Source organism: Anarhichas minor, unplaced genomic scaffold (assembly GCF_050575085.1).
Source record: "Anarhichas minor isolate MPS153535 unplaced genomic scaffold, ASM5057508v1 ptg000074l, whole genome shotgun sequence".
Classification (NCBI taxonomy): Eukaryota; Metazoa; Chordata; class Actinopteri; order Perciformes; family Anarhichadidae; genus Anarhichas; species Anarhichas minor.
In genome coordinates, this window is record NW_027466520.1 from 9,839,220 (window position 1) to 9,864,506 (window position 25,287).

The 25,287-nt window shown below is 41.3% G+C and overlaps 1 protein-coding gene across 1 annotated transcript in view; it reads right to left on the reverse strand.

Annotated features, from left to right (window-relative positions):
• The window catches only part of cntnap2a (contactin associated protein 2a), a 277,910-nt gene that overhangs the window by 44,878 nt on the left and 207,745 nt on the right, over positions 1-25,287 (reverse strand). Inside the window, exons 16-17 of the mRNA XM_076080696.1 lie at positions 6,624-6,780; positions 4,377-4,504 (exon numbers count right to left, since the gene is read on the reverse strand). Of these exons, the coding sequence (XP_075936811.1) occupies positions 4,377-4,504; positions 6,624-6,780 (285 nt within the window). The remainder of the gene's footprint in view (positions 1-4,376; positions 4,505-6,623; positions 6,781-25,287) is intronic.

Consider the following 25,287-nt stretch of genomic DNA (forward strand, 5'->3'; position numbering starts at 1 on the left):
TATGTGTTTTTCCAGCCCTGCAGCTACTGAATATCCCCTTCTAATGGGAGCTATGCCTTATAGTTGTGTGGCTTTACATCATTAGGATACATTTTTCATTATCCATTTGACTTTTGATGAGTTTGTTTGAACAGCCCACTCAGATTTCAAATGAGAAATGTTTCATTTAGCCAAGTGTAACAGATGCATCAGAATGTGATGCACTTAATTCATGCCGACCTGATAGAAACACAGTACACTGCAGGACTGACATACCGCAGGGCAGAACAAAGTAAAACACCACAGGCTCATGCGTTAGGAGGAAAGAGAGGTGGTCAATATGATAGAGCGGCAGAATCTGTGTGAGTCTTCCAGTTGACCCAAAGTCCCACAGTGAGCAGTGCGCCAACACTGATTCGAGGAATAGACAGGAAGAGAAACAGCAAGGATTAAACTCTCTCGTAGGGTGTTCGTGTGTGTGTGTTTCTGCAGGACCTGATATCTGACTGTTTACCTGAGAAACAACCAAAACTACAACTACTAGATAAAAAGAGAATGAAAGGATAAGAGGGGTGTTTAGATGGGAAGTCTCTGGAAAGAGTTCAGATATGTTCATCTGGCCACACACGCATACATAAACACAAATGCATGACAAGTGCACAAAACCTCACGCGCATTTTTCACAGCAGAAAGACATGTCAAAATAAAGCAAGTGATTTTCTGAATGATCTGCACAATGCGAGTATGAGCAATGTGTTATTTTCACACTCAAGTAGCAACCCTAGAATAACAATGTGCCCAATTGTACTCCGCTATGCATGTGTTTTCTCTTTTTCTCTCTCACGATAGATTTGAATTAAAACCCTGTTCAAACCATCAGCAGCAAATTCTAATCATCAAAACAGGTTTGTTACTTTACAAAAGTTTGGCTAACAATGTCGGAATGTATTGTTCCGACAAGACTTACAATGTTTCATTTCCACTGGGATTGGGATAAAAAAAAAAAAATATATATATTCTTCGACATGAGGGAGAAGATAATTAAGACCAAAATCTCTCTCCCTTTTTTGAATTCTTTAAATTACCACTTTCTTCTTTCGTTAAGGTGAAATAAAGTAGCCTATGTAGCGTGACTACACCACAGTGACACTTGTCTTGTTTGCTTTTTGGTAATAGAATCCTCAGTCATTTGAACTATTGCCATCACCTCACTGTCTAGATGTGTGCAAGCTGAACGACCAGACAACAACTGGAGGTCCATGACTGACACATTGTTCAAATGTGCAGGTAGCCTACAACATGTGGAGCACAATAGTCCATGTACCCAGTAAACTGTACAGCCATCCTTCATCACTCTGCGCATATCATTGGGAAGTCGGACCAAGCAGAAAGTTGAGAGCGAGAAACTTACCTGAGGACAGCACAGTGCTGATTTGTGGAAAACGGGTTGTTTTGAATTAACAGACTGGTTGGTTTTCAGGCACTGGGACTGTTAAATTCTGTGTGGACGCTTGTATTCCCACCCATACCATGCACATCCTATCCGAACCAGAAACCTTGGATCAGAGATCGAAAGAAAGGGCCACTGTTTTTCAAGCAGGGGATAAGGACCGCTACACGAAAGCAGGTACGAGCTGAGCAAAGACATCAAGTCAGCTAAAATACCGTGCAGTGTTCAGATTATATTGTACTGCACCTGCATGTAGACGTTGTGGGCTGGCTGCAGCGTTCTGCCGCTATGAAGGGCTGATGGTTAAGGAGTGGAGTAGTGTTGAGCAATTCCTTGTATGTGTAATGTACTTGGCAATAAACAGTTCTGATTCTGAGAGGGGAAGAGTGTGTGTTGTGAAGAATGAAGATCGGGGTCCCTTGTTAAAACGCCTTCGTGTTTGGTAGTCATTATGATCCATTGATATAACAAGTGGTGAAGAGGAGTTAGTGTCATGGCAACCTCCTCCGGCTTTCCTGGAGTGCTCGGGAGACCAGAAACTAGTGTAATGAGAGCTCATAGGACGATAAAAACATCTTCACAAATTAAAGGAATATCTCTGCCACAGATTTAGGCTCACAGAAATAGAATAGGAGTAGAACGGACCTTCCCATTCAAACCAACGTAACAGGATTATCAGAGAGGCAGCCATTTTAATGTGTCCTGCTGCCATTGCGACCATTGTAGTGTGCTAACGTCCGTATGAACTAAACTGACTAATGGCTAGTCGAGGAATCACTGAGGTGAGGTTTTGAAGTAACGACTAAAACAAGCCGTGGAGTAGTAACGTTACGGAGCGCAGAGAGCCAGAGTAAATGAGTAAAATTTAACAACTTAATTCTTCCTCCACACACACTTGTCACACCGTAGGAAAGAATCGCCAGAAGAGTGACAACTTTACTGCTACTGGTACTGATTTAAAAAAGCAATTTCGGCACATTTTCCCGAGCGTTGTCTTATATTTACTGTCTCCCCTCGTTGATGTCTTATTTCACCATGAGCTTGTCTAAGGGGTGGGGAGCTAAACCATGCAGTATCTTGAACTAACCAAACATTCACGTAAACAAACAATGTACATAAACATGAAATAATAACTCAAAGCTCAATATGTTCAGCTTTGAAAGCTTTGATGAGCTATTCCAACTTAAAGCGTATTTTTAAATGGGCTTTAAGACGAGACAAGACACTAACACACCAGTAGAGTCAACCAAATACTAACTGTCGCATTGCATTACACAAAAACTTCACTCAGACAACCAGTCTTGAAGGATCAGAATTATTGAAATGTTTACCACCAGTCTGGTTTCAGGCCGCTTCCCTGCATATGAGCCAGTTCTCCTGAGGATCACAAATGACCTTCTTTGGACAAAAGATATACTGTAGGAGAATATGATCTTATCTTTTTTAGGTCTTTATGTTCCATTGTCCATGCAGTACTGCTTGACCTGCTTTAGCAATGTGTTGGCATTTCAGATGCAACACTAATATGGTTCAACAGACATCATAGAGCCATCCGTATCTTAATAGGTAAGATAACCTTTATCCTCTGCATCACTGTACAGCCCAGTGACCTTTGTTGTAAGCACCATCTAATTTCCTCTAAAAATTCTTCCACGGAGTAAAATCATCATGTTATAACCCCAACAATTTCAAAAGTCTGCTCAAGTAAAATTACCTATTTGTCCGGGACTTTTCTACAAATTAAATAAAGGCCATGTGCTCCCCCCGACTGCTCAAAAGCTAAACACTTTGCCAACAGGGGGATTTTAATACAAGCTGTATTAAAGATTCAACCTTTGATGAGCCGCTCACAAAGGTGATGCAGTCATGCCCCTAGACTACAACCTGCTGAGAATTATTTTGAAACTGGAACCGATCCTCTCAGCAGCTGTCATCAAGGCACATATTTCCTCTCAAATAGGCCATTGCAGCTGCAGCTCTCCTGCCTTATTAAAAAGCTCCCTTTTACACCTGCAGGTAGTCCAGAATATTCACACAAGTCTACATTTTATCTGTGCAGGTGCTCTGATCTTACTGATACTTCTACAGCACAGTGTGATTCAGCCCCTGGCTACATTCCTTTCCTTTTCAGTCTTTGAATCAGAGCACACCGTGGCACCCTCCGGCCTCGTGTGCGTCTTGTTTTGTAGGTCCCTGAGTCAATCATTCATTAACATTTACAGCACATTGTAGCTCATAGGTTCCTGTTCTTTCATCTCAATATTAATCTTCACAAATGAAAACTCTAGCGTAACTTCAGTAAGGAAGACTATACTCTTGTATGCGTAGGCTTGTAGTTTATTTCTCATACATGTGCCATTCACTCCTCACGCATGTTCACTCATTGTTCAGGGCTGTCAATCATGATATCAGGTGTTTAAACCAGCTGGTGTCCTCTGTCCAATAGCACATCGAAACAATTTCATCGTTAGCCTATCATCTTGCTGCAATGTCTTTTTAAATATGATCGTCTCTTTACCTTTTCATGCTGCTGTTACACACCCCTCCACCTCCCCATCCACGCCCAATCTTCCATCAGCTTCATCAACTCGTCATTCTAACAGCCTCATCAGCCACCACCACCACCAGTGTCTGGACGGGGGGGATTTATCTCGCTGCTGCTCAGTGCAGACGCCCCTCGATTACAAATCTCCCTGTAGAGTCCAAGCGCCAAAGACTCTCAAGACTTTATCATCACATATCATCAGTTAAAAATAAACAATTGTCTTGTCTCTCCTGATTGAAATAAGCTTGTTGATCCAAATCAATCATCATTCTTGATTCTAAAACTGTTACATATCTGCCAAGCTGACCATCAGTCAAAATGCTAAAGATTGCTGCCGAGTGTTGCATCATCAACTACAACTCCACAACGCATACAGTATGTATAAATGATAAAAACACTTACTATCTCCTTGGCATCGGAGTGGTCCAACAGTCAGCTTGGCTTCAGAGCCTGGTCTGTTGGTGTCACCCACAGCAACCTGGCTGACTGGCAGGTGTTCTTTGTATATCAAGAGGCCAGAATCGTCTCTCCTGTCAGACGAGTTGAAAGAAACATGCAGAGAGCGGGACGAGGAAAAAACAGGTTAAACACTGTTTAGTCTCTTTTTTCAATTTTCTAATTATGATTTTTTTTTTTGCCGTTTAGAAACCTTGTATTTTGCACATTTGTGATTATATGGCTACACTATGTATACCTGTTCCAAGGGAAGGCTAATGTTGCAGATGAAAAATATAACCTTACATGGGAAGCAGAGGAATAGTGTTACGACAGTGAAGAAGGTATCGCAGATGATATTATCTTAAATAAAGCAGCGCAATTGTTCATACAACCTAATATACGCGTATATATATGGCAGAATATGCTTGCTATCATTAGTCTACTGATAATACAACAACAATACTACAAACATACACGCAATATTGAAATCACAGCCTTTAAAGTTGGAATGAGTTTCAAATGTTCTAAATTCGTCACATTACTATTTGATTTGAACTGTTTCCTATTTATTGTTGTTTGGAAATAAAACAGCAACATCTAATTTATGGCTTTGTGTATGCATGCGTGTGTCTGTATGCGCATGTGTGTCGGCGTGTGCATTCACACATGTGTGTGTGTGTGTGTGTTTCTTTCTATGTGCTGCCAAAATGTGGGTAATGAGTGGAAATAGAGTTGTATGGGTAATATTTCATAAACTCACTCAGCCAAACAATAAGATAGTAATGCATACATTATTAATGGAGAGAACAGATTCATTTGTAATCTCATCAGTTTTAGAGATGAGGATGGAGACATGAAAGTAAATTAAATCTCTTCTTCTTGCTAACACTCAATTACTCACAGACAAACATACAGTAGGTACACACATGCACACACCCGCAGAAAGCAATGCAATTGGTTTAATGAGAATATCCATCAGCTGGCTGAAGGAGCTTTGAAACACAAAGTGTTTGTTCTGGAGGCAAACGTCCCTCTGGAATAAATGCATCACTGATGGTGGCATTCATCATTCAGTCAGTTTGAAGTTAGACACCTCATCAGACTGTCCAGCTGACAGATTAATCCAACATTAGCATTAGCAGTAGTGATAATTTTAACTTCAGCACGGTGAATTTGTCCCATCAAAATGTCCACGGGTACGGCAGATTTCACTCTTCAAGTTCAGTTGATGTAGCAATATAATCAGAGTTGCTATATTAACTGTAGTCTAGGGGTTATGCGGGGATTCATCACCCCTACACCCCTCACTGACTGTAAATTGACCGTTCACTAAGCCCCATCCCGTTTGGATTCTGTAAAGTTTACAATAACGGTAATAATAAATCAGTACTTTTCTGGTGCTTGATTGACAGAAGTAGACAAAAGCTGCTTCTCCTTTCCAGTCGATGGCCGTAGATTTAGCTGCAGTGACAACTTTTCTTTGCAGATTTAATCAGCTCTAGCTAGCAAGCTAATTAACATTAACTCCCTGAGCTGGTTGACAACTCCCAGTCTCAGGCTGACTTGATAAATATGCACTTGATGGCTATGGCATTGTGCGAAAAGAACAAGGCTGAAGCGAGATTTCCCAGGCAAAAAGTCTGCTTTCCCACCAGTTAATGATCCATGTCACGGAAATCACACTGTTATTCCACTCTAACATAACATTATCTACTGTAGGACAAACAAAGTACAGGCTTTTAGGATGAAGACAAACCAATGTGTTTGACAAACCTAACACTGTTTCGGTTAAGGCTTTTCAACAGTACATGTGCCATAGATCTTCTGATTACCCAGGTGTACTGTAGCTTTAGTGACATGGCAACTGAAGTAGGATGGGCACAGCATTGATGTGTTTCATCACAGTACAGTCATATCACTTAGTTTATAGCTTAAAAGAAACCTGTTTAAGTGTGCAGTTACTATTGAAGCAGAATGCACAGCAGAATGACGTAATTAACAGATGTGCTGACTCAGCTGTATGAATGTCCCAGTATGACCCGCTGTGCTCCACTGCAGTGGGTGGACTGGGTGTGACCAAAAAGTTTTCACTGGCAGCTGTTTCTGCAGACTTTAGTTAAAGTCAATGGAAAACTGAAACTGGGGAAATGAATCAATACAATATTAATTGTTTGTACTCCCGCTGAACTTTCACGTGACAGTCTAACTTACCATTGTTTGTGGTCGGCGTCACAGTTGCAGTCATACTTGGGGTCAGTGCAGTTCCTGTCGATGCCACAGGCACACTTCTGGATGCCAGGGCCTGAGCCCCCCCAGTAGAAGTGCTTCTCGCTGCCCCGACCCACCCACCATGTGTAGGGGGTCCCATCTGCGGAACAAACACAGACACAAAAAAACAACGTGTAAGTCATGTCCCTACTGGTTTCTGGCTGGCAGAAAAGAGCAAAACACAAACTTTTGTGAAGGCAATTAAGTTGTGCTACCAACTGTCCAAACTCCTTCCTATTGCAAGCGATTCATTGTTAAATCATTCACTGTTTGAGGCTTTTGTCGCATTAATGTGATTTATATTGACAGCAAGCAGCTGCATGGTGAATGTAATTCATTTGCTCAACAATTTTTACACAGCTGGATGGTAAATGCCTTTGAGACAGGCAGGCCCACTTAGTCATAGATCACACCTGTGGTTTCAGAGATCTACTAAAACACAGATTGAGAGCATTACATTTGTCTTTTGCATTATCACGTGCGAATCTGTGCTTATATAAATGCCTGTGAGAACGTAGGCACTTCGAAACACATCTGTTGACAAACAAACACGTCTTTGTGTGCACGTGTGCCTGCGAGCGTGCGTGTTTTAATGAGTGGATAAAAGGTGAAGGATCGCTGCTTTTCAATAAGAAATGTAATATTGTTTTCTTCACCTTGGATAACGAATTCTGGCACGGGACAGTAACCAGGCAGAGAGATAGGTGTCAATATTTTGGTGTCTGAAAATACATCACAATATGTGCAAGAGAAAGTGAAACAATATTACATTTCCCTGTTTATTCCAGGAAAATAAGCTGCATTGTCAATATCGCTTTGTCAAACGCTTTCAGAGACAATGAAATCTCCTGAGCCATATTTTTTATAGGAGGGGATTGACTTTTGATGCAGCACAATTGCATTGAGAGATGTGATGTACTGTGCTGTTTTATTGCACACTTTTATTTTCTGAACTGGGTCGAAACTCCCGGAGGAAGCTACGGATGTGTCTGTGTGTGTTTATATATATTCTGTGTGTGTGTGTGTGTGTGTGTGTGTGTGTGTGTTGGCCTTGGTGACCTGTGGGTTTATTGTCCTCATAAAAAGAATTAGCTTCATCTCTCTTCAGGCCACTGTTCAGACAAGCCATTGTCAATAGGATTAACACTGCCTGCTCAAGAGACTTCACAATCATCTCCCCTTGTGTGGACACGTATGTGTATGTGTTTGTGTGCACTTCTATACAAGTGAGAACCAAGTTAGAAATTTGGACCTTCACAGATAGGTCAGCAAGGTCCCCAACCACAGCCAACTAAGCTAAGCCCCAGCCATCTGAAACGCCATGCATCTCGCCCCCCAACCCAATTAGTGAGTGTCATGTCATCGTCCTTGAAGCTGATCTGAGTCTACTTTTCAAAGTAAATGGCAAGTTGGTGCAGTAAGGTTTTTATATTTTTATAAGAGCAAAGCAATACCCTATGATCAGCATCGAGCATCAAAAGATTCAACTTAAAGCCCCTGTGTGCGACTCCTGCTGGCACAAACTCCATACACACTAAATTTGCATTAATACATAAAAAAAATGAATAAATAACAGACTTTCTTGCACTAAGAATCACGTTTTTAAATGTGGGTACATCAGTGCGGTCACACACAAGTCACATTAAAAAGAAAACAGTTGCTCCGTCTTGTGTGTCAACAGTAAAGTGTGCAACAGTGAGCGAGAGCCCCAGAAGTCTCATTCACTCACTTTCTGCTTGACCTCTCACCAACCTTGCCATGTCACAACACACCTGATTCAAGTCTTCAATCTTCTAAGCTTTTTAGACAGGTGGGGAGCATGTAGAATAAGATTGCTTCCATATAAACATTGCAACTTGATCCTTTTCAAAAACCTATTTTTCAGAATGAGTAATAGAAGAAGGCAGAGGAGAGGAGAGGAGAGGAGAGGAGAAGTCGTGTAGGAGTAACAGCAGGCATCAGGTGGAATGGGAGCTTTGCATTGTGCCAGTTTAAGTCTCCTGTGTGATTCAGTTCAAGCTCTGCCAAAACAAACAACTGAAGAGTGGGGAGTGAGGAAGAGGGTCGAGGGGAGATGAGAGAACGACAGCATGGATGGATGGAGATGTGAGGGAGGAGAGACGGAATCATACTGGCAGAGAGTTCATATGGAGAGCCGCAGAGAGCGGGCACTGCCAAGATGGGGCTCAACAGCATGTTTGTGAGTGTGAGTTCATGTTTGAGATGGACAGAGTGTGTGTGTGTGTGTGTGTACTTAAATCCTGGGTAATTATCAGTCCCACTAGAGTAAGATTAGTTTTAAGAGTGGTAGCTGTTTGTGTGTATTTCAATGCTACATTACACGAGAAAGAAAAAAACACTGAAGTAGCATTTCTGCTTTGAATATGAAAAAATACTGGAGGAGTCTTGGTGGAGCAAAATAATAAAAACATGTTAAACAGCAAGGGATTAACTGGAATAAAACAGACAAATGTTTGTCAAGTGAAAGCAGTGAAAAAGACAGATGCATGCCTTGTCTTGGGAATTGCAGCACTGCTCTGTTGCACCGTTAACCACAATAAAGGATTATTCCGCTTTACTACAACTTCGGGCCCATTCACGCACTTTTGACCATCATTGCCATGAGTAATAGTAACGTGTAACTCACCAAGTTACTTGCTGAGATCTGTGAACACAGCGACATTGCTGACAAGAAGTCCGAATGGGCAAGAAACACGATATGATCATACAGATCTTAAAACGGCAACAATATTATTTGGAAAGGAGAAAGGTGAAATTATTGTGCAAATCGTCCGCTGTAAAAATCCTTCATCATTTTCACACTTAGTGTACTAGTTGTGTAGGTATCCTGCACCACATATTATAGCGATAGGATTTCATTTTTAATTTCCCCCTCTGAATAAAGTGGTTCAGTTAATCTGGCTAATCTTCTGCTCGTATACTCCCTCGTGTTTCTTACCCTGTTGGACGTGGCTGTAGCAATGTTACGTTATTTATATCTCCAGGTCTCAGCCATTACTTTGATAAAATGAACTAAAGAACCAATAGTAAGTCCACGAAACTCCAAGCTCCTCATCCCTTCCTTGCTCTCTCACAGCCAAATCCCTCAACAAACATGTTAAATGTTCACAGGAGAGGAGGAAACAGACTTGACGGATTGATAAGGCCCGGTGTTGTGTTCCTCTTCTGTCCTCGGGGACAGCCACACAACACTACTTATTGTGATGGTTTTATCTATCTGATATTTCAACATCACACCTACAGACACCCCCCCCCCCCCCCCTCTATTTATCTCCCCGCTTATCCAGAGAGGTTACTGTCTACATCTTCATCATGTCCGCTGCATTTTGAACAGAGATGCATAGTCCCCAAAGCAAAGACAGATAGAGCTGGAGAGGGAAAGACAAGAGAGAGTGCAAGAGAGATTACAAGGCTGTGTGTGATAAGAAGAATGACAGGGAAAAAAGCAAGACGGCAATTAAAAAAAAAAAATAGAAAGAGCATGATCGCTGTCTTCATATAGAGTGATAAGAGACCTTGCCTCATCCTTCCTTCATAACCATTCATGCTTTAGCCATGCAACAAGATCAAAATGGCGGCAAGAATGCTTTCACTCTTCAGGAGGGCTACTGAACCAAATGTTATTCTTATTGTATGCTTCTATTAGGCCTGACTGAGCTGAGTAGAGTGTAGGTGTCTGTAGGCCGCGCCTTAGAAAAAAAACACCTAACACAAAGAAACACTCATGACATGCACCAGAGTTAGGTCACACCTGTATGTTGTCATCGTTTCAAAAGTTGGGTATTGGAAAATACGGAGAGTCAAGTATGTTATGGAAACCCTTTGACCGTCACCAACTCATCAGGTTCTCCACATTCTGTTCTTTGAAAATGTAGCCAGTTGATGAAAATTTGGTGAACCTCAAAGTTAACTTTTTGTTATTGTGCTCCTTATATCAAAGCAAAGGGATGAGTTAGTTTTGAACTATTACGCAATTATTTCCGGGTAAAACCTTTATGAGCTGTTGGGTGTGCTCCGAGTTGAGGCTGACATTTCAGTGACATGTGGTACAATTGGAAGCAGCCTCAGGAGAGGGGAGGGAAGGTCGGTCGGCTGCTTCAAGCTTATCACAGATTGGTCCGCAGCACACAGGTGTCCATGAAACTCCTATTGTCCGTTACAAATACTGGAGCGCATGGGCCACACTTAGTTCATATCAAGCGATCACACCCCTGCCAGTCAAAAACGCGAACTGAAAGGTCAATGGGTCCAAAATGGCACTCGACATGCTCAGTCGCTCATATCCCGTCTGGGAAATGATGGCTTTTAAGAAAGGCGGTCAGTTGGAAGTGAAATGCCAGAATGGCATTCATAATCCTTAGATTTAGCTTTCTCATAAACCTGCCTCAGACATCACCTTTCGTTTGCACCTTTACCAGAGTCATTACACCTAAAAGAGTGATTATGATTGCCTTCCACTTACAATGAATTCCCTCTCTGGCCCTGCTGAGTGACAGGTATCTGACAGTAAGCGGAAACCTGCATGCGCAGAAGCAAATATAAACATTTCTTCTTTTCTCTGCACTGATCTCCAAGGAGTGTGAAAGTGGATCAATACTCTCTAACAAGAGCAGCTACATGTATAATTTAGAAAGGGTAAGAATAAGTCTTATGCACACTGTCGACCCCATCAGGAGACAACCAAGACGTGCATGCCCATTCACTCTGAAGGGCTCTGGACAAAGACAAGAGTCCGCTCCCCCATCTTCGAGAGTTTTTGCATGCAGTCGCGGATCAATTCGTCTTTGTTGGGGCTCCGTTGGTCTCTGTTCTTTGTTGTCATCATTGGTTTGCATTTCTGTTTGTTGTGCAGAGAGCCTGGTGTCTCCACTCTGCACCCGCTGGTCTTTGTTAGGCTCCTATCCTCTTAACATCTTTGTTTTTAGAGGGAGACTGTGGGGAGGCATATTAGCTATGCCCCAGGCTCTCACCACAGAGATACGGATAATGCAGTGTGCGCTTGTGTGTGCATATATGAGGAAAAGAGATTTGAGTGTGTCTTTCTTTGTCTCTGTCCTTTTGTTTGTCTACAGTATATGCGAGCATGTGTGTCTGTGTATTCTCCTCTCCGCTCATTTTAATCTGTCTCTGAGTCTTTGCCTCGCTCCCCTGTCTCTCTCTATTGTCTCAATCGTTCTCCTCTCCCGGACCACCGATCCATCAATTTACTTCAAGAGCCCCTCCCACTGTACCTCCCGGCGCCACCACCATTTACTCCGTCGCTACGGCTCCCAGATATTTAGGCTTCTCTCTACTTCACGCTTCCTTGCTTTCTCATATCTCTTGGTCTCAGAGGCCTCTTTCTTTTTTATCTCTCTTCCCATTATGTCTTTCTACCTTCTCTTTGCTCTGCCGGATCTCTTGCTCTACCAGGTTTCTTTTTACCACTCCCTCCCTCCCTCATATCTGCCTTGCACACCTTTTCTTACATTTTCATATCGGCTGGTCTCAGTGGTCTCTCTCTCGCTCTCTGTCTCCATGGTCCATATCTGTCTATCCCATTTCTCTATGAATCTTTCCTGGCATCTAGTCTCTTTATGTTCTCATTAGTCCCGCTATAATCCACACTTTAATCCATGCTAATTGCAAGCTCCCGTTGCTCTGATCCTGATCTGATGTTGTATTTGAAACACATCCCACCCTGCCCGTCCTTATGGTTTTGGTGTGCAAAAATCTACCATGCATACCACCATATCAAACGCCTTTGTTTTTGCTTGTAATTCTTTACTCTTGGTTGAGTACATTTGGGTGAAATGGGGGTATGAATATTCTATGGTAACTCATATGCATCCTGTGGAGTTTTTGACCATGGGTCCCTGTTTTGTTAGTATCTTGCTAACAATGGCAAAGAAGGAGAAAACTGCCAGCTCGCCAACATGGATGTAAACAGGCTGTTCTCACACAGCGTTTGTAGCGATACCTTCAAAAATCAATGTAGATATCTCACAAAATCAATTTGTACGTAGTACACCTAATCATGAACCAGGAGGTATAAAAACCTTAAAAACCTACACGGGAGTGGAGGAGGATGGGTCAAACAAAATACCTGTTTGTCACCTAAAGGTGACCGCTGTTCGTGCACTATATGTGAAACGTATATAATGTACTTAAGTCACGCCATTTCCGTAGTTATTTTAACCGAAAGCACAATCCTTTTCTAAACCTAAACAAGAGGTTTTGTTGTCCGCCTAGGTTGTATCCTGTGAAGATGGAAGTTTATTAATAAAAGACTGTACGTATGCAACGAGCGGATATTGACACGTGTTGCTGGACTTTAGTAAGAAAACTGAATAGTAACTTTTTTGTAAGATATCAAACAAACCGTTGTATGAGTATACGTTGATGTAAACGATGTACATTTTTTATTCTTCCAAACATCTTTTCTCCAAAATGTTTTACAAGGAAGGCAATGCGTTTGTCAGGCACCAAGGATGTACAAAATGTGTTTTATTGAGAAACACTGAAGGCTATGATAACTTTGTATGTTTCCCCAAAAAAAAAACATAAGTATGTCATATAATCATAATACTGTATGTTTGTTGGTATTTTGTGTTGTTAAAAATAAAAAAAGCATCCTATAAATAATCAAATCAAGCAATTAGCCATCTTTTGGGTGGTGGAGGGAGGAGGTTAAAGAGGAATAGTGTAGAAATTAGTTCACTGTTGCCTGCAGTGCATGCAATGTCAGGTAAGACATATGTGTTGTCTACATCAGAACACACAGCATACAGGCTGGGGAAGGATAATGAGTTATTGCAACAATTTCTACCTGAGAGCACCCGTAACGCGATCCACCTCCCTTACAGCTCTGAGGCCGAGCCTCTTTCCCCTGCCCGCTGTTCAGCACAACGTTATGCTCTAGTAAATTCACTTTGCATACCTCTGCACCCATCTACAACTCTTCACGGGTCATCACGCAGAGTATTCGGCTATTAAATGAAAAACACCTCGGAAAGTGGAGAGAGGGAGGGAGGGAAAATTAATATCAATGGTTGTGTCCCTAATTGGCTTGTCTGCTTGATGAAGGACACAATAACCTGACACTGCTGCACCCCCCCCCCACACACTAAAGTATGCACTAGAGCATACGAGAATATGTGCACACATCTCAGGCAGCCGTGGTAACTGACAAAAGTGTAAGCTGAAGACCATAAACAACTATAATCATCATTACCGTAGAGTAATCTCGATCACTGTGTGTGTGTGCGCCTGTGTGTTTATGACTATAAGTCGGATTTAGTGCCGTGTCCCCTCAGGTCAAGGCCGATGGACAGATGTGTCATGACGAAAATGGCTTCTGCCAAGACACAATCGTTTTTCATTCTGCTTTTTTACTCACACCATCCATCTCCCTGCATATCTGTCAGGCTCGTCATATGGATGGGGATACAGTGAACAACACTCATAATTACAGAGGATGAACAGAGCATAAACAACTCCACAGAGGCGATGGCAAAGAGGAAAGGAGAGAGAGAGAGAGAGAGAGAGGAAGAGGAAAAGTAAATCAGAGAGAGAGAGAGAGAGAGAGAGAGAGAGAGGCCAGTGGAGGGAAAAACAGAGTTCAGAAAACAAGCAGCTGGGAAAGAGAAAACAGACAGAGCAGTCAGAAACAAAGAAGACAAAGAAGAAACTAAGGACTCACAAGACGAGGACATGACAAGCGAGAAGGCAGAGGCAAAGGATCGGTCGTGGCAGGAATGTTCTGTAGGACTATAGGTGTGAGAGAGAACACGAGTGCAGCTTCTTTACACTTCCTCAGTGACAAGAGAGACGTGGGAGTCACAAGGAAATTCACAGGTGTAAAGATTCATGCTGTAGTTGAAGGTGAATTGTAACAGCCAATCTGTTAATTAGATACTGCCTAATCAAGTTAGGAAAGTATATAGTGCCAAAATAGTGCAAGTGTGGATCCCAGAATAACTCAACTTCATCACGCTTTTTTTCCGTCTATACGCAGAGAACATACAGACTGTAGTTTATCACAAGCTGCCAAAGCTACATCAAGCAGACCCATCCACAAACATCCCCTCTTCGAGTATCAATATTTTGCCCGAGGATGTAATCATTTTTGAAAATATTCATCAAGGACACAACAGGATGTTTAACATTCAGCTGTGGTGTTTGCTGCTTGGTAAACACAAACTCAAGAGGATTAGGATTACGTAAAGCACAGCGATGAAATGGCATTTTGAAACACTGTCAGCAGCACACAAACCTGGTCCTCTATGAGTAGCTGGAGCCATATTGTTGTTTGCAGATACACTGTTGAAGAGTTTGCATTTAGTGCAAATACTGTGGAATGGCCGCTTGCCTGCCAGTCTTTCTTTTATTTACCTTTCATATTCATATTACACGACAGCCCCAATAACAAGCACCACACGCACTCACAGTTTCCCCGTTTAGCAAGTTATAAACTGACTGCACTTGTGTGTATGCCCCCACGCACACACACACGCCCACAAGTCTACATTTCTTTCATGCTGCTGTGACATATAGCTACAGAAACAAGTCTCTCTGGTGTCTATCAATTATCAAAGAAGTTCTTGCTGCATTTTGGCTTTGTATTACTCATGAAAGGGATGTGCATCCTGCTGACAACTCAGTGATATGTTCGTCATTGCAACACTTTGTTGTCAGAAGCATGATGGATTTCAGATGTTTATCCTTAAAGACACTTTTTTTTTTTTCTTATATTCCGACTTCTTTTTTTTGCTTTTCATGGTCCAGCTGTGCTGCTATACTCAAACAACTGCTGCATGATCAAACAACACACCCATCAAGTCACATCCCGGTTAAAATGTATTTAAGTGAAGACAGGAGATTGGGAAAGAAAGATGGAGAAAGACGCGTTGTCAACAATCATCAAAGATGGCTTTACTTGTGTCACTCTCTGTTTTGCTTCATTCCTGTCAGTACTGATTTAAACACTTGGCAGTTACTTGTGACTCAACCTTCGTTGATATATTTTTGTATGTCTGAATGAGACTTTTTAAATGCTCTGGCCTTGAAAGTCTCAAGTATGCAGCATAGTCTTGCTGGTTGCTTGCGAAGCATAATATGTTTGGAGGACTTCATCATTGCATTCGACTGGAGGACACTTTTGCAAGGATTTATTGCAGTCGAAGACACTGAGAGCCACAGCTTTGGGGAGTAAAAAACAAAGAAAAGTTGTCGTAGTCTTTAACAGCGCAGACATTTCAAAGGTATACACAATGCCTGTCAAAAGAGAACAAAGGATAACCTCTGACACTCTTCTCTCATCCAGCCTGCTACATTATTTTCCTCTGCTTCATTCCTACCGTGCTCTTTGTTCGCAGTTGATCTGCAGGTGAAGAAGTTGACCTCACCGGGCCAGGCACTAACCCGCTGGGCTTCTTCCTGAGCACACAAAGACCAGCAAACCTTCCCTATCTTATTCTAGCTCTCTCTTACACACTCAGTCTCTTCTCAGCTTTGTCTGCTCTCTCGGCTGCTTTCCCCCCCCCCCCCCCCCCTTTGGTATTCCTGTCTCCGTTCCCTCTCTCCTTTCCCCTCACTGCTCTGCTGTCTCCATCTTAGCTTGAGTTATTGATTTCTGTAAAGGTTGACTGCGGCTGCCGCCTCGCTTTCTCTTTTCTCTCACTCTCTCACTCCCTCTTCTTTCCTCTCCTGCTATTCTATCTTTCACCCTCATCTCCTTCGCTGAGTCCACCATTTTTTTTATTTATTGAACTTCACATTCAGTCGCTCTATTACTCTCTTGCTCTTTCCACCCATCTCCGTCTTTTTACATCTTTGGGTTAAAACGTTGAGACTCCATCCATCCGTCCACATGTTCCTTCATCCTCCCATTACTACTCCACCTTGATCTGGCTTGGACAGAGTGCTTTCGTGTCAGTTTACAACACTGAACAGAGCACATGGTTCGTCTTTCTGAAATATCCTATAGCCCTCGAGTCCAAATTTACTGTCTGTCAAAATCAAAGAACAACCACATTACAGAGAGCATGTGTCTAAAAGAAAACATTGCGTTCCTTCAAAGATTGATCCTACTTTCTTAAATGTTAGCCAAAGCAGAAAAGAAATTTAACGTAAATAGATAAATAATAAACAATGTTCAAAACAAACAAAACTAGTAATGCGTGCATGTAAGCATCTGGTAAATGAGCAACAACTTGTATACAAAAGGTTTGGTGCCTTGAGGCAACTCACCACAATATATTTTCTAAAGAATGCGTGTGAAAGAAAACAGATGTGACTGGAACATGATAATGGAAATAAACAACTTATTAAACTTCTGTCTCGGGGAGACTCTATCCAGGTTCTGGTCATATTTCATATCTCGACTACTCTGTGTCCTCATGTGAAGGCACTCAGCATTATCTATTATGACGGGGAATTGTGATAGTCATCCACGTCCCACATATGTGACGTCATATACCTTTTGTCTCTCCGAGCATGAACATGAGGTCTTACAGAATGAACATTCACAGACTTACTTCAGAAGTTTCCATACAGACTTTGGAAGACCTTGATGAATAAATCTGTATATTAATGCGAAACAACTGATACTGCTGTAACAGTTAATGCTTAAAGATACAGAGTTCATATTAATGCCACCCGTGCATTATGTGCAGACAAGTTGCCCATAAATATGTATTAGTGCATTAGTCAATGGAATGAGTAATAGGTTAATAGGATTATATTTAACACTTCATGGGGATAGGTGGGGCATTAGGCAACAGAAATGCCTCTTGCTTTAAAGGTATTCCGTGCCTTGATATTCATATAACCCTTACAAACACTTCCGATATGTAAACTACCTGTCAGCTTTTATACTTTGAGATTATTTTGCTATGACACCCACCGTAAATCAAACCAGTCAAAGAATGACACCAGATTGATCGTTGTGAAGCTACAGTTGCCGCTCGCATTAGTAGGTGTCATCACCACTAATCACCACTAATGAACACTGAGAAAGTTAATCAGACATTTAGCGAGAAACTTCACATCACCCAACAGCCGCACTGTTTACCTCATGCTCAGCAGAGCGACTCGAGTGCTACACTTTCGTCATAATCGGGAGGAGTGTTGAATTTTTTAAGACACAGGGAATTATAGTCTGACAATAAAGGGATATTCAATTGCAAACTTACCTTGAAATAAACATTATTCGCCCTTCAAAATGCTTCACACAAATCATTAAGGCAATTAGATGAATCAAACATGCAATATAAATAAAACATCGTATCTGTGCTTTGTGTAACTATTGTTTATTAGGTCATGTTGAATTATAGGCAAAGACCTGAAACCTTTAGCAACAAATTGGCTATTTATTTTCAGAAGTGCAGGATTTTACTTTAACAGTATACTAAGTTTTGCTCACCTGCCCATTATTAGAGAATGATGGGCAGGTGAGCAATACTTAGTGGACACATTATGTCCTGTGGAACATGATGACCATATTAGTAATGAGGACGTGGCTGACAGGTGAGGCTGCACTTGGCTTCTGGAGGCTCATTACAGAGTCTTAATGACGTGTTGTGTTCAATAATTAGGAAACTTTTCAGCCCAATTCTGTCCAATCTCCCCGTTTGGCTGGTGTGTTGGCTGGGGGCAGCGCAAGTGCTTTGGTTTTGGTTTGACAGCCCGAATGCACACAGTGTCTGAGAGATCTGCGGAGCACTCATTGGTGCCGGTGGACGGTTCTGAAGGAGTTTACGTGAGGACATGAACGGAATGACAAAGGGATATGAGAAAGAGTGAGTTAGGGGCTGGGATTGGAAAGTTTGAAAACTTAGTTGCAACTGAATGTAATGAGCATGTGCATTTTACTGATTTTTGGCAATAGTTTGTATTATATTTATGCTGACTGGCCTGGGACCAACTTCCATGGATGATGTAAGTGTGGACGTGCAACTGTGTTTGTGTGTGCAGACCTGCGTCAGCCAAAGTAATACATGTTTGTACTTCTTAACGAGAGCCAGAAATCTGAGATTCACAATCCAGACCTCTAATTAGGGGTTTGAAACTTTTCAAGCTGGGTGATAAACTTTTTCTGGTTTGTGCAAATGTGTGAAAATGCATTTCAGTTTCAAAGACTATACACCTTTGCACATGCGCTCTTTACGTATGAGTCAATGAGTGCCAATTAATTCAATCCACAGACCAGTTTTTGAAACTTTATTTGCAATGAAGATATAGACACTACTGCATAAAGTTTGGGGAGTTCTGAAACACATAAACCAACCATTACCAACTATAATTTATGTATGTAAGTGACAACAGCAATGCACAGCATTTTGTTATGCATGGTGATGGGCATTCTAAGTATGAATAGAGTCTATATTTGTCTGTAGATTTAAATCCCATTAGTGTATACGAGTGTGTTACTCCCTATTATTAGGTTATCTTCATTTTAAAATGACCAGGAAGTGCTGTAGCAGATATGTTATGCATTAAGTGCTTTGAGTGTCGGGTAAGTGCGCGTGTGGTGCGGTTCAATGCCAGTTAATGGGGGCCTGAATGATCGAGTCAAAGTGTGCAGGTCATGTCTCACTGTAGAAGAGGGCAAATTATGAATACACTTCAATCATTTCAGGACAGGCCTTCATCATTTGTTGGAGCTGTCACACAGTTATCGGGGCTCACTGTGGGCAGCTGGAGAGAAGGCCTCGTCCATAATTGAAAATTGACTTTGGAAATGTCACATGTATCTGTCCATCTAAATTTCAAGCTGGGAAATCCCCAATGGCACACAGCATGTAGAGACCTGACAGTACCTATTAATCTAAACTTCAACATTTTAGTCAATAGAGACAATCGCCAGTGGCAGAATTGTTCATTTTTAACAAGGGGCATGTTGGGCAGCTTCTGTATGATAATATGTTGCAGGCAGTCCTCAGTACTTCATTTATAAATCATTCTTCGGAAGAAACGTTCCTGATTCTCTGCCTTTACGTACCGTGCAACAGATTTAACAATTTGCAGACAGGTTGCTGGTGTCATCTGGAGATGCTCCCATTTGTGTTTTGTTTAAAGCTGCTAGACCATCTTCGAGGCCCTGCAATTATTCTTTGATAACTACTTTTGAAAAACAAAAACAGATGCTTTAACCTTTAAATCACCAGCCGAGTAACCTTTATACTCTTTGCCGCAGGACAAGGCTGCCAATTTCACAGACGCAGACTGAGTTTTATCAAAAACAAAAAAGGAAAGAAAATCTAAATGCGACTAGGTCAGAGCTAATCCTTTGACTTTCATGTGTGTTTTCCTTTTTCAAAGTCCACAGTGAAGCTACTCTCTACTATGCCTTCACTTTAGAGCATCTACATCCAAGGTCTAACTCCTCCGCAGTGGTTTCTATGTGAGGAAAATAGAACGCTAATCTGTTCTGGTGTAATCATGCTTTGACCTGGCTAATGGAGGCAGCATACCCCAGGGCAAGATGTAATCAGCAAGACAGTTAATAAAATGAACAAGACTGCTTTACTGATCTTACTAATGTCCCTGACCTTCCCGAGGGGACGACATGTGCACACATGCAACCCCGCACTTACACGTGCATGCGTTCTAACAAACATATACATCAGATGCAGTCAGCATGGCCATACAAATAAGGTGATTCATGTTAACACAAGGATAAGATAATTATTATTCTTCAAACCTTCCGAATTGTCTCCACATTAAATTGTTTTTTTTTAATGTAGGGATGGATAAAAGGGAAGATGAATGACTTGCCCACACCTCACAAAAACTTAGTTCAGAGAGAGTTTCAAGGCATCGTCTATTCCTGTATGTGTGTTTAGTTTACAGCTGGAGGGGAATTGTCTCTTCCCAGGGTCACACATATCAACTCCATGGAGCAGAGTCGCGACTCAACAGCTGTCTGTCAAACACTGTTATGACTGACAGAGCAAACGTACATCTCACTTAGTTACTGGGCTATATTTACATGAATAACATGTTGAGCAAAGACGTATTGGCAAGGATCAGCATATAAGTAGAGGTGTGAACGAACAGGTAGGTGTACCCACATAAATAAGCCTTCAGAAAAAATAAATAAAACCCTTATCTTGAGAAAAAAACAATGAAAAAAAACAAAAGATCAAAAACATGTCAAAAATGTTTCAGTTTATGATCCCTCCTAGAAGTTAGACATAGTGAAGGCTGTGTTGACTGCAGTATATGCATCTATTAGTGCCTGGCAGCTCAGTGGTAACCTTACTCACCCATGTATGTTTCCACTACGTTTTAGCTGCGAACAGCAGCTCTATAGCCAATTCATTCTCACACCAATTCGTAAATCAACGCAACTTTCTTCACAAGTAGGAAGCAACAAAACAACTTAGTAAGGTTTAATAAAAAAGCTTGGTTGACGTTAACTTCACTGACTAACGAATGACTAACTACCGACATGATTAGCAACTCACATTAGTCACATGACAAGCTTCAAAATGGCAACTTTACTTTTAGTATCGCACGAGACACGAACAACGGTCTCCGAGATGAAAGTTCTGTGATTTTAATTTTGCCATGGAATCAAGTGTTTGTGAGGTTGTATGTGTGTGGATGTGTGTGTGTGTGTGGATGCATACAAGTACATGGTCACAGCTACTGCACTTTTCAACACATAGACCACAATTCAAACTTCATCCTAAATAACATGATCCGAAATAACTTGATAATCAAAAAACACTGAACACAAACACAAGAGAAAAATCCCTGAAGTGTCTCAATTCTCTGAGGCAGATGTACACTTTAGTAACTTGTTCCGAATGTTGCTTCATTTCAGAAGGGTGTTGAAAATAAAATCAACCCTTTCAAGTTTTGTTACTGGCCTTATATGTCAATATGATGTAACACTGTATAAAACCGTGATATTATAAATATTTTGTACATGAAAAATGATGCAATGTTCTTATCGGTTTGCTTCAACAGCACCATATGGATGTAAAAATGAAGTGTGATCCTGTAGTTTGCTGCTTAGACATATCTTCTGTTTTCATACAATTAATAAAACACACCATAATATGACCATAATGCAGTGTTTACTGTAACCGCTGGAGGGTTCCTTGAAAAGACATGCATGACATACAGTGCTGTCCCTGTGCCCATATGCTGAACCTCAGTATAATGATAGACCCCATTCACTTTCCAATCATGGTTTTACAATATTAGCAGTTTAGGTACAGCCTTGGCGGGATGTACTTCAGCCATTTGGTGGATTACAGCAATGTATCAAGGTGCTTGCAGCAAAGCGAAAATGTAATTCTCTGAGCGCTTGAGGGAAATACAAGAGGAGGGATCAGGAATGATCGCTTGTTGTAACATGACCACTGGCTGCTAAAGGACAGTTGTCCCGAAGCTCTCACATTCCCAGATGGCAAAGACCTTTTCATAATTCCTGGAGGTCATTCCAGGGATATCATTTCCAGGAAGATCATGGCTGAAGAGTGCGCAAGAGAGGGTATGGAAGCAACCTTGTCAGCGCAATATCACCCTCTGACATATTTTAATCAAGGCGTACATGCATGAATGCATCGACATGTAGACAACCAAATTAATACAGTCATGAGTTGGACACTGGGGCATATAGTTGACAGTGATAGAGTTAAATACTATCGGCAGTCCAAACGATTATTGATAGTGTCTGAGCCTGTAAAAGCTGGTGGTACTGGGTAATGAATGTGGGATTAATTAAAAATAATTAGCTGCGTGGGTTGCCCATGAATCAGCCATATAGACTGAGTAACCGATATCATGAAGAGGTAAACAAAACGTTTCACATCGGTTACGATTCATTAGTTTACCATTGAGATCCATTAGCTTCTGGACAAAACAAATCACATTTACCTGAGTATACGGCCTCATCTATATATCAAGTCTATTGCCACGACAGAGGCCATGGTGGGCATATAGAATACATGAAGACTCACATAAAAGTATAGAAATATGAATTCTCATGCAACAGCCAATTTAATGTTTTGTGAGAGGCAGAACAGTGGCAAGCAAAGGTGATAGAAGTACAAAGTAAACATAAATCATATCAGGGAGCAAGAGAGAGAGAGAGAGTGAGAAAAAGAGTACGAAAGAGAGCAAACAGTAATTGGACTGAGAGGTAAGAAAAGAAAAGAGAAATACTGATATTAAATCACAGTGGAGGGGTGTGGGAGCTTCCTTACTAACAAGGCATAGCCACACACAACTGATGCTCCTTGTTGTTTTTCTTCTTCCATTGAATTCTCATTATATTTCCACTCAATGACAACTTCTCTTATGTGACATTCACACCATCATGAATTCACTGCATTGAGCTGATAGAAAGAATTAAGGAAACAGAGGTAGAACTAGACTATAGGCTAAAACCTAGTATTTGGCTGGACTGGTACGGCCAATGTTCTAAATTGTGGCCAAATTATTATACAGATTGTCGGTGGCAGCGTTTATGATGTAAATTCTGGATATTAAATGTGCATTTGCTATTTTCTGTAGTGGTCCAAGTGATATTTGTTCTTAAAGGGGACATTTCATGAAAAACTCATACATTTTGTGTATATGGAGTGCCTAGGAGCCAACAAAGTGTGAAAAAAGACAACCCAGTCAGTTTTTTTTTGTGGGCTGCCTGGCAACACGCCATTCAGAAAAGTTCTGTCAGGCCGAGTGAACACGAAGAGCACCTGAGCAGACACAATCAATATATTTATAGCGACATCTGCAGTAATCCTCCATCATTGCAGCTCTAGTTACACTACGTATGTGCCATACCCCTCGGCTAAAGTTTGTGTCCCAGATTTCATTCAATTGCATTGTGCAACGGTGCACCATATTTTTCTTGCAAGCCAATCAGATTGGGCTTTTTTTTTCGGAAGGAGGGCTTAAAGAGACAGACGCTAAAACAAAGCGTCTCAGACAGTAGGCGAATAAAGGCATATTCAGACAATGTGGGTTTTTTTTTTACATTAAAAGCTTGTAAACATGTTCTCGTAGAAATCTCCCAAAAATGTACAGACCTAATCTGGACTACTCATTTCAAGTGTTATTGTCCTAATTCAGTCACTGTGGGTAATTAGTTGGGAAATATATGTACTTATTCAACAAAATGATAATTTGTATAATAATGTATTATTGGCAGCTAGGCGGAGTAAAGCTTTTTCTGACCGTTAGCACAGGAACACACACACACACACACACACCTGCATAAATCCTAAATGCTATTTCCGACTGCTCTGGAGCTGGAGCAAGACAGGGGCTTATTGAGATGAAGCATGAGGCCTCGGGGGTGACAACGTGGGCATGATTGTCTGCTCTACCAGCCTCCTCTTCCCTGAACTCTACAGAAACCAAACCCCACCAGTGACCACAGCTAACCACCAAGGGAGAGAGAAAGAGAGAGCGCAGTCTCTCAATTCTGTCTTTTGCAATTCATCACCACCCTCGAACGGCAAACTCTACAGTTAAGCGACGGCTCCTTGGAAGAAAAACAGGCATTCTTCAATCAAAGTCTGAAAAACTCAGGTGCTGCTCACCCCAATTTATGTCATTCCTGCAGAAGGGCTTTAAATAGATCTAATGGTATTAAGAACATTCTATGCTTTCGTCCTCACAATAAATTCTGACAGTCATAAAATGAATGCGCACCGAAAACCTGTGTGGATGATTGATTGATGATTATTAAAATGTTATATATGAAGGTAAAACCTTTTTGTTTTGACAAATGTAAGCGTTTCTCCAATTTTTTTAGACATCATAGTAAAGTTTTTCTGGAAAACATCTCTGAAAATGTCATGAATGCACTTGGCACTTAGCAAGCTGTTTGCCATCCTCAACCGATAGAATGTCTAACTCACGCAAGTGTGATTGTGTTTATAAATAGAAACGTATTCATGTATGTAAGTGTAAGTGACACATCAGAGGTGCTTCAGTAACAAGATCCATCATCATCAGTAACTTGATTACAGGCATCAGTATAATTTTACATAGAAGAATACACAACAAAATTTACATTTCTTTGCATAAGTAAAAAAAAAAGACTCACATAGGGCATATTAGGCCTATTAGTGCTATTTTCTTTCAAAACAAGGAGATGGTGCCAAGATGCATCTTTCCCAGCTTTGTCAAATTGATGTTGCAATTTTAGCAGCACCAAGTTACCCATGGCACCTCTCACTTAATATCGAAAGATCAGTGTAGTCTGAAACACCACCTGAGATGCCGCTGGATGAGGGCCATCTGATGCAGAACTTAATGAGTTACACGAAAAAAGCAATGAGTTCTTTAGCTCCTCGATCGGGCTATTTCACAAAGATGAGAACACATACAGAAACAGGCAGAGAGATAAAATATGAGAAGAGCGAGACAAAGAAGAAAGCTTGATGTTGAGCGACACACAAAGACAGGCGGGTGGAAATCGGAACATTTTGAGGGGCAGATGCAGGAAAGCTGAACAACAAAGCAAATTCCACTGTTCGCAATAGTCATGCTACGTTATGTGATCCTGTTAGCTTGCCTGAGTTATTGTACTGGAAGCGTTGTGGGGCCGCAAGCATTGAAGACGCAGTATAGGCTT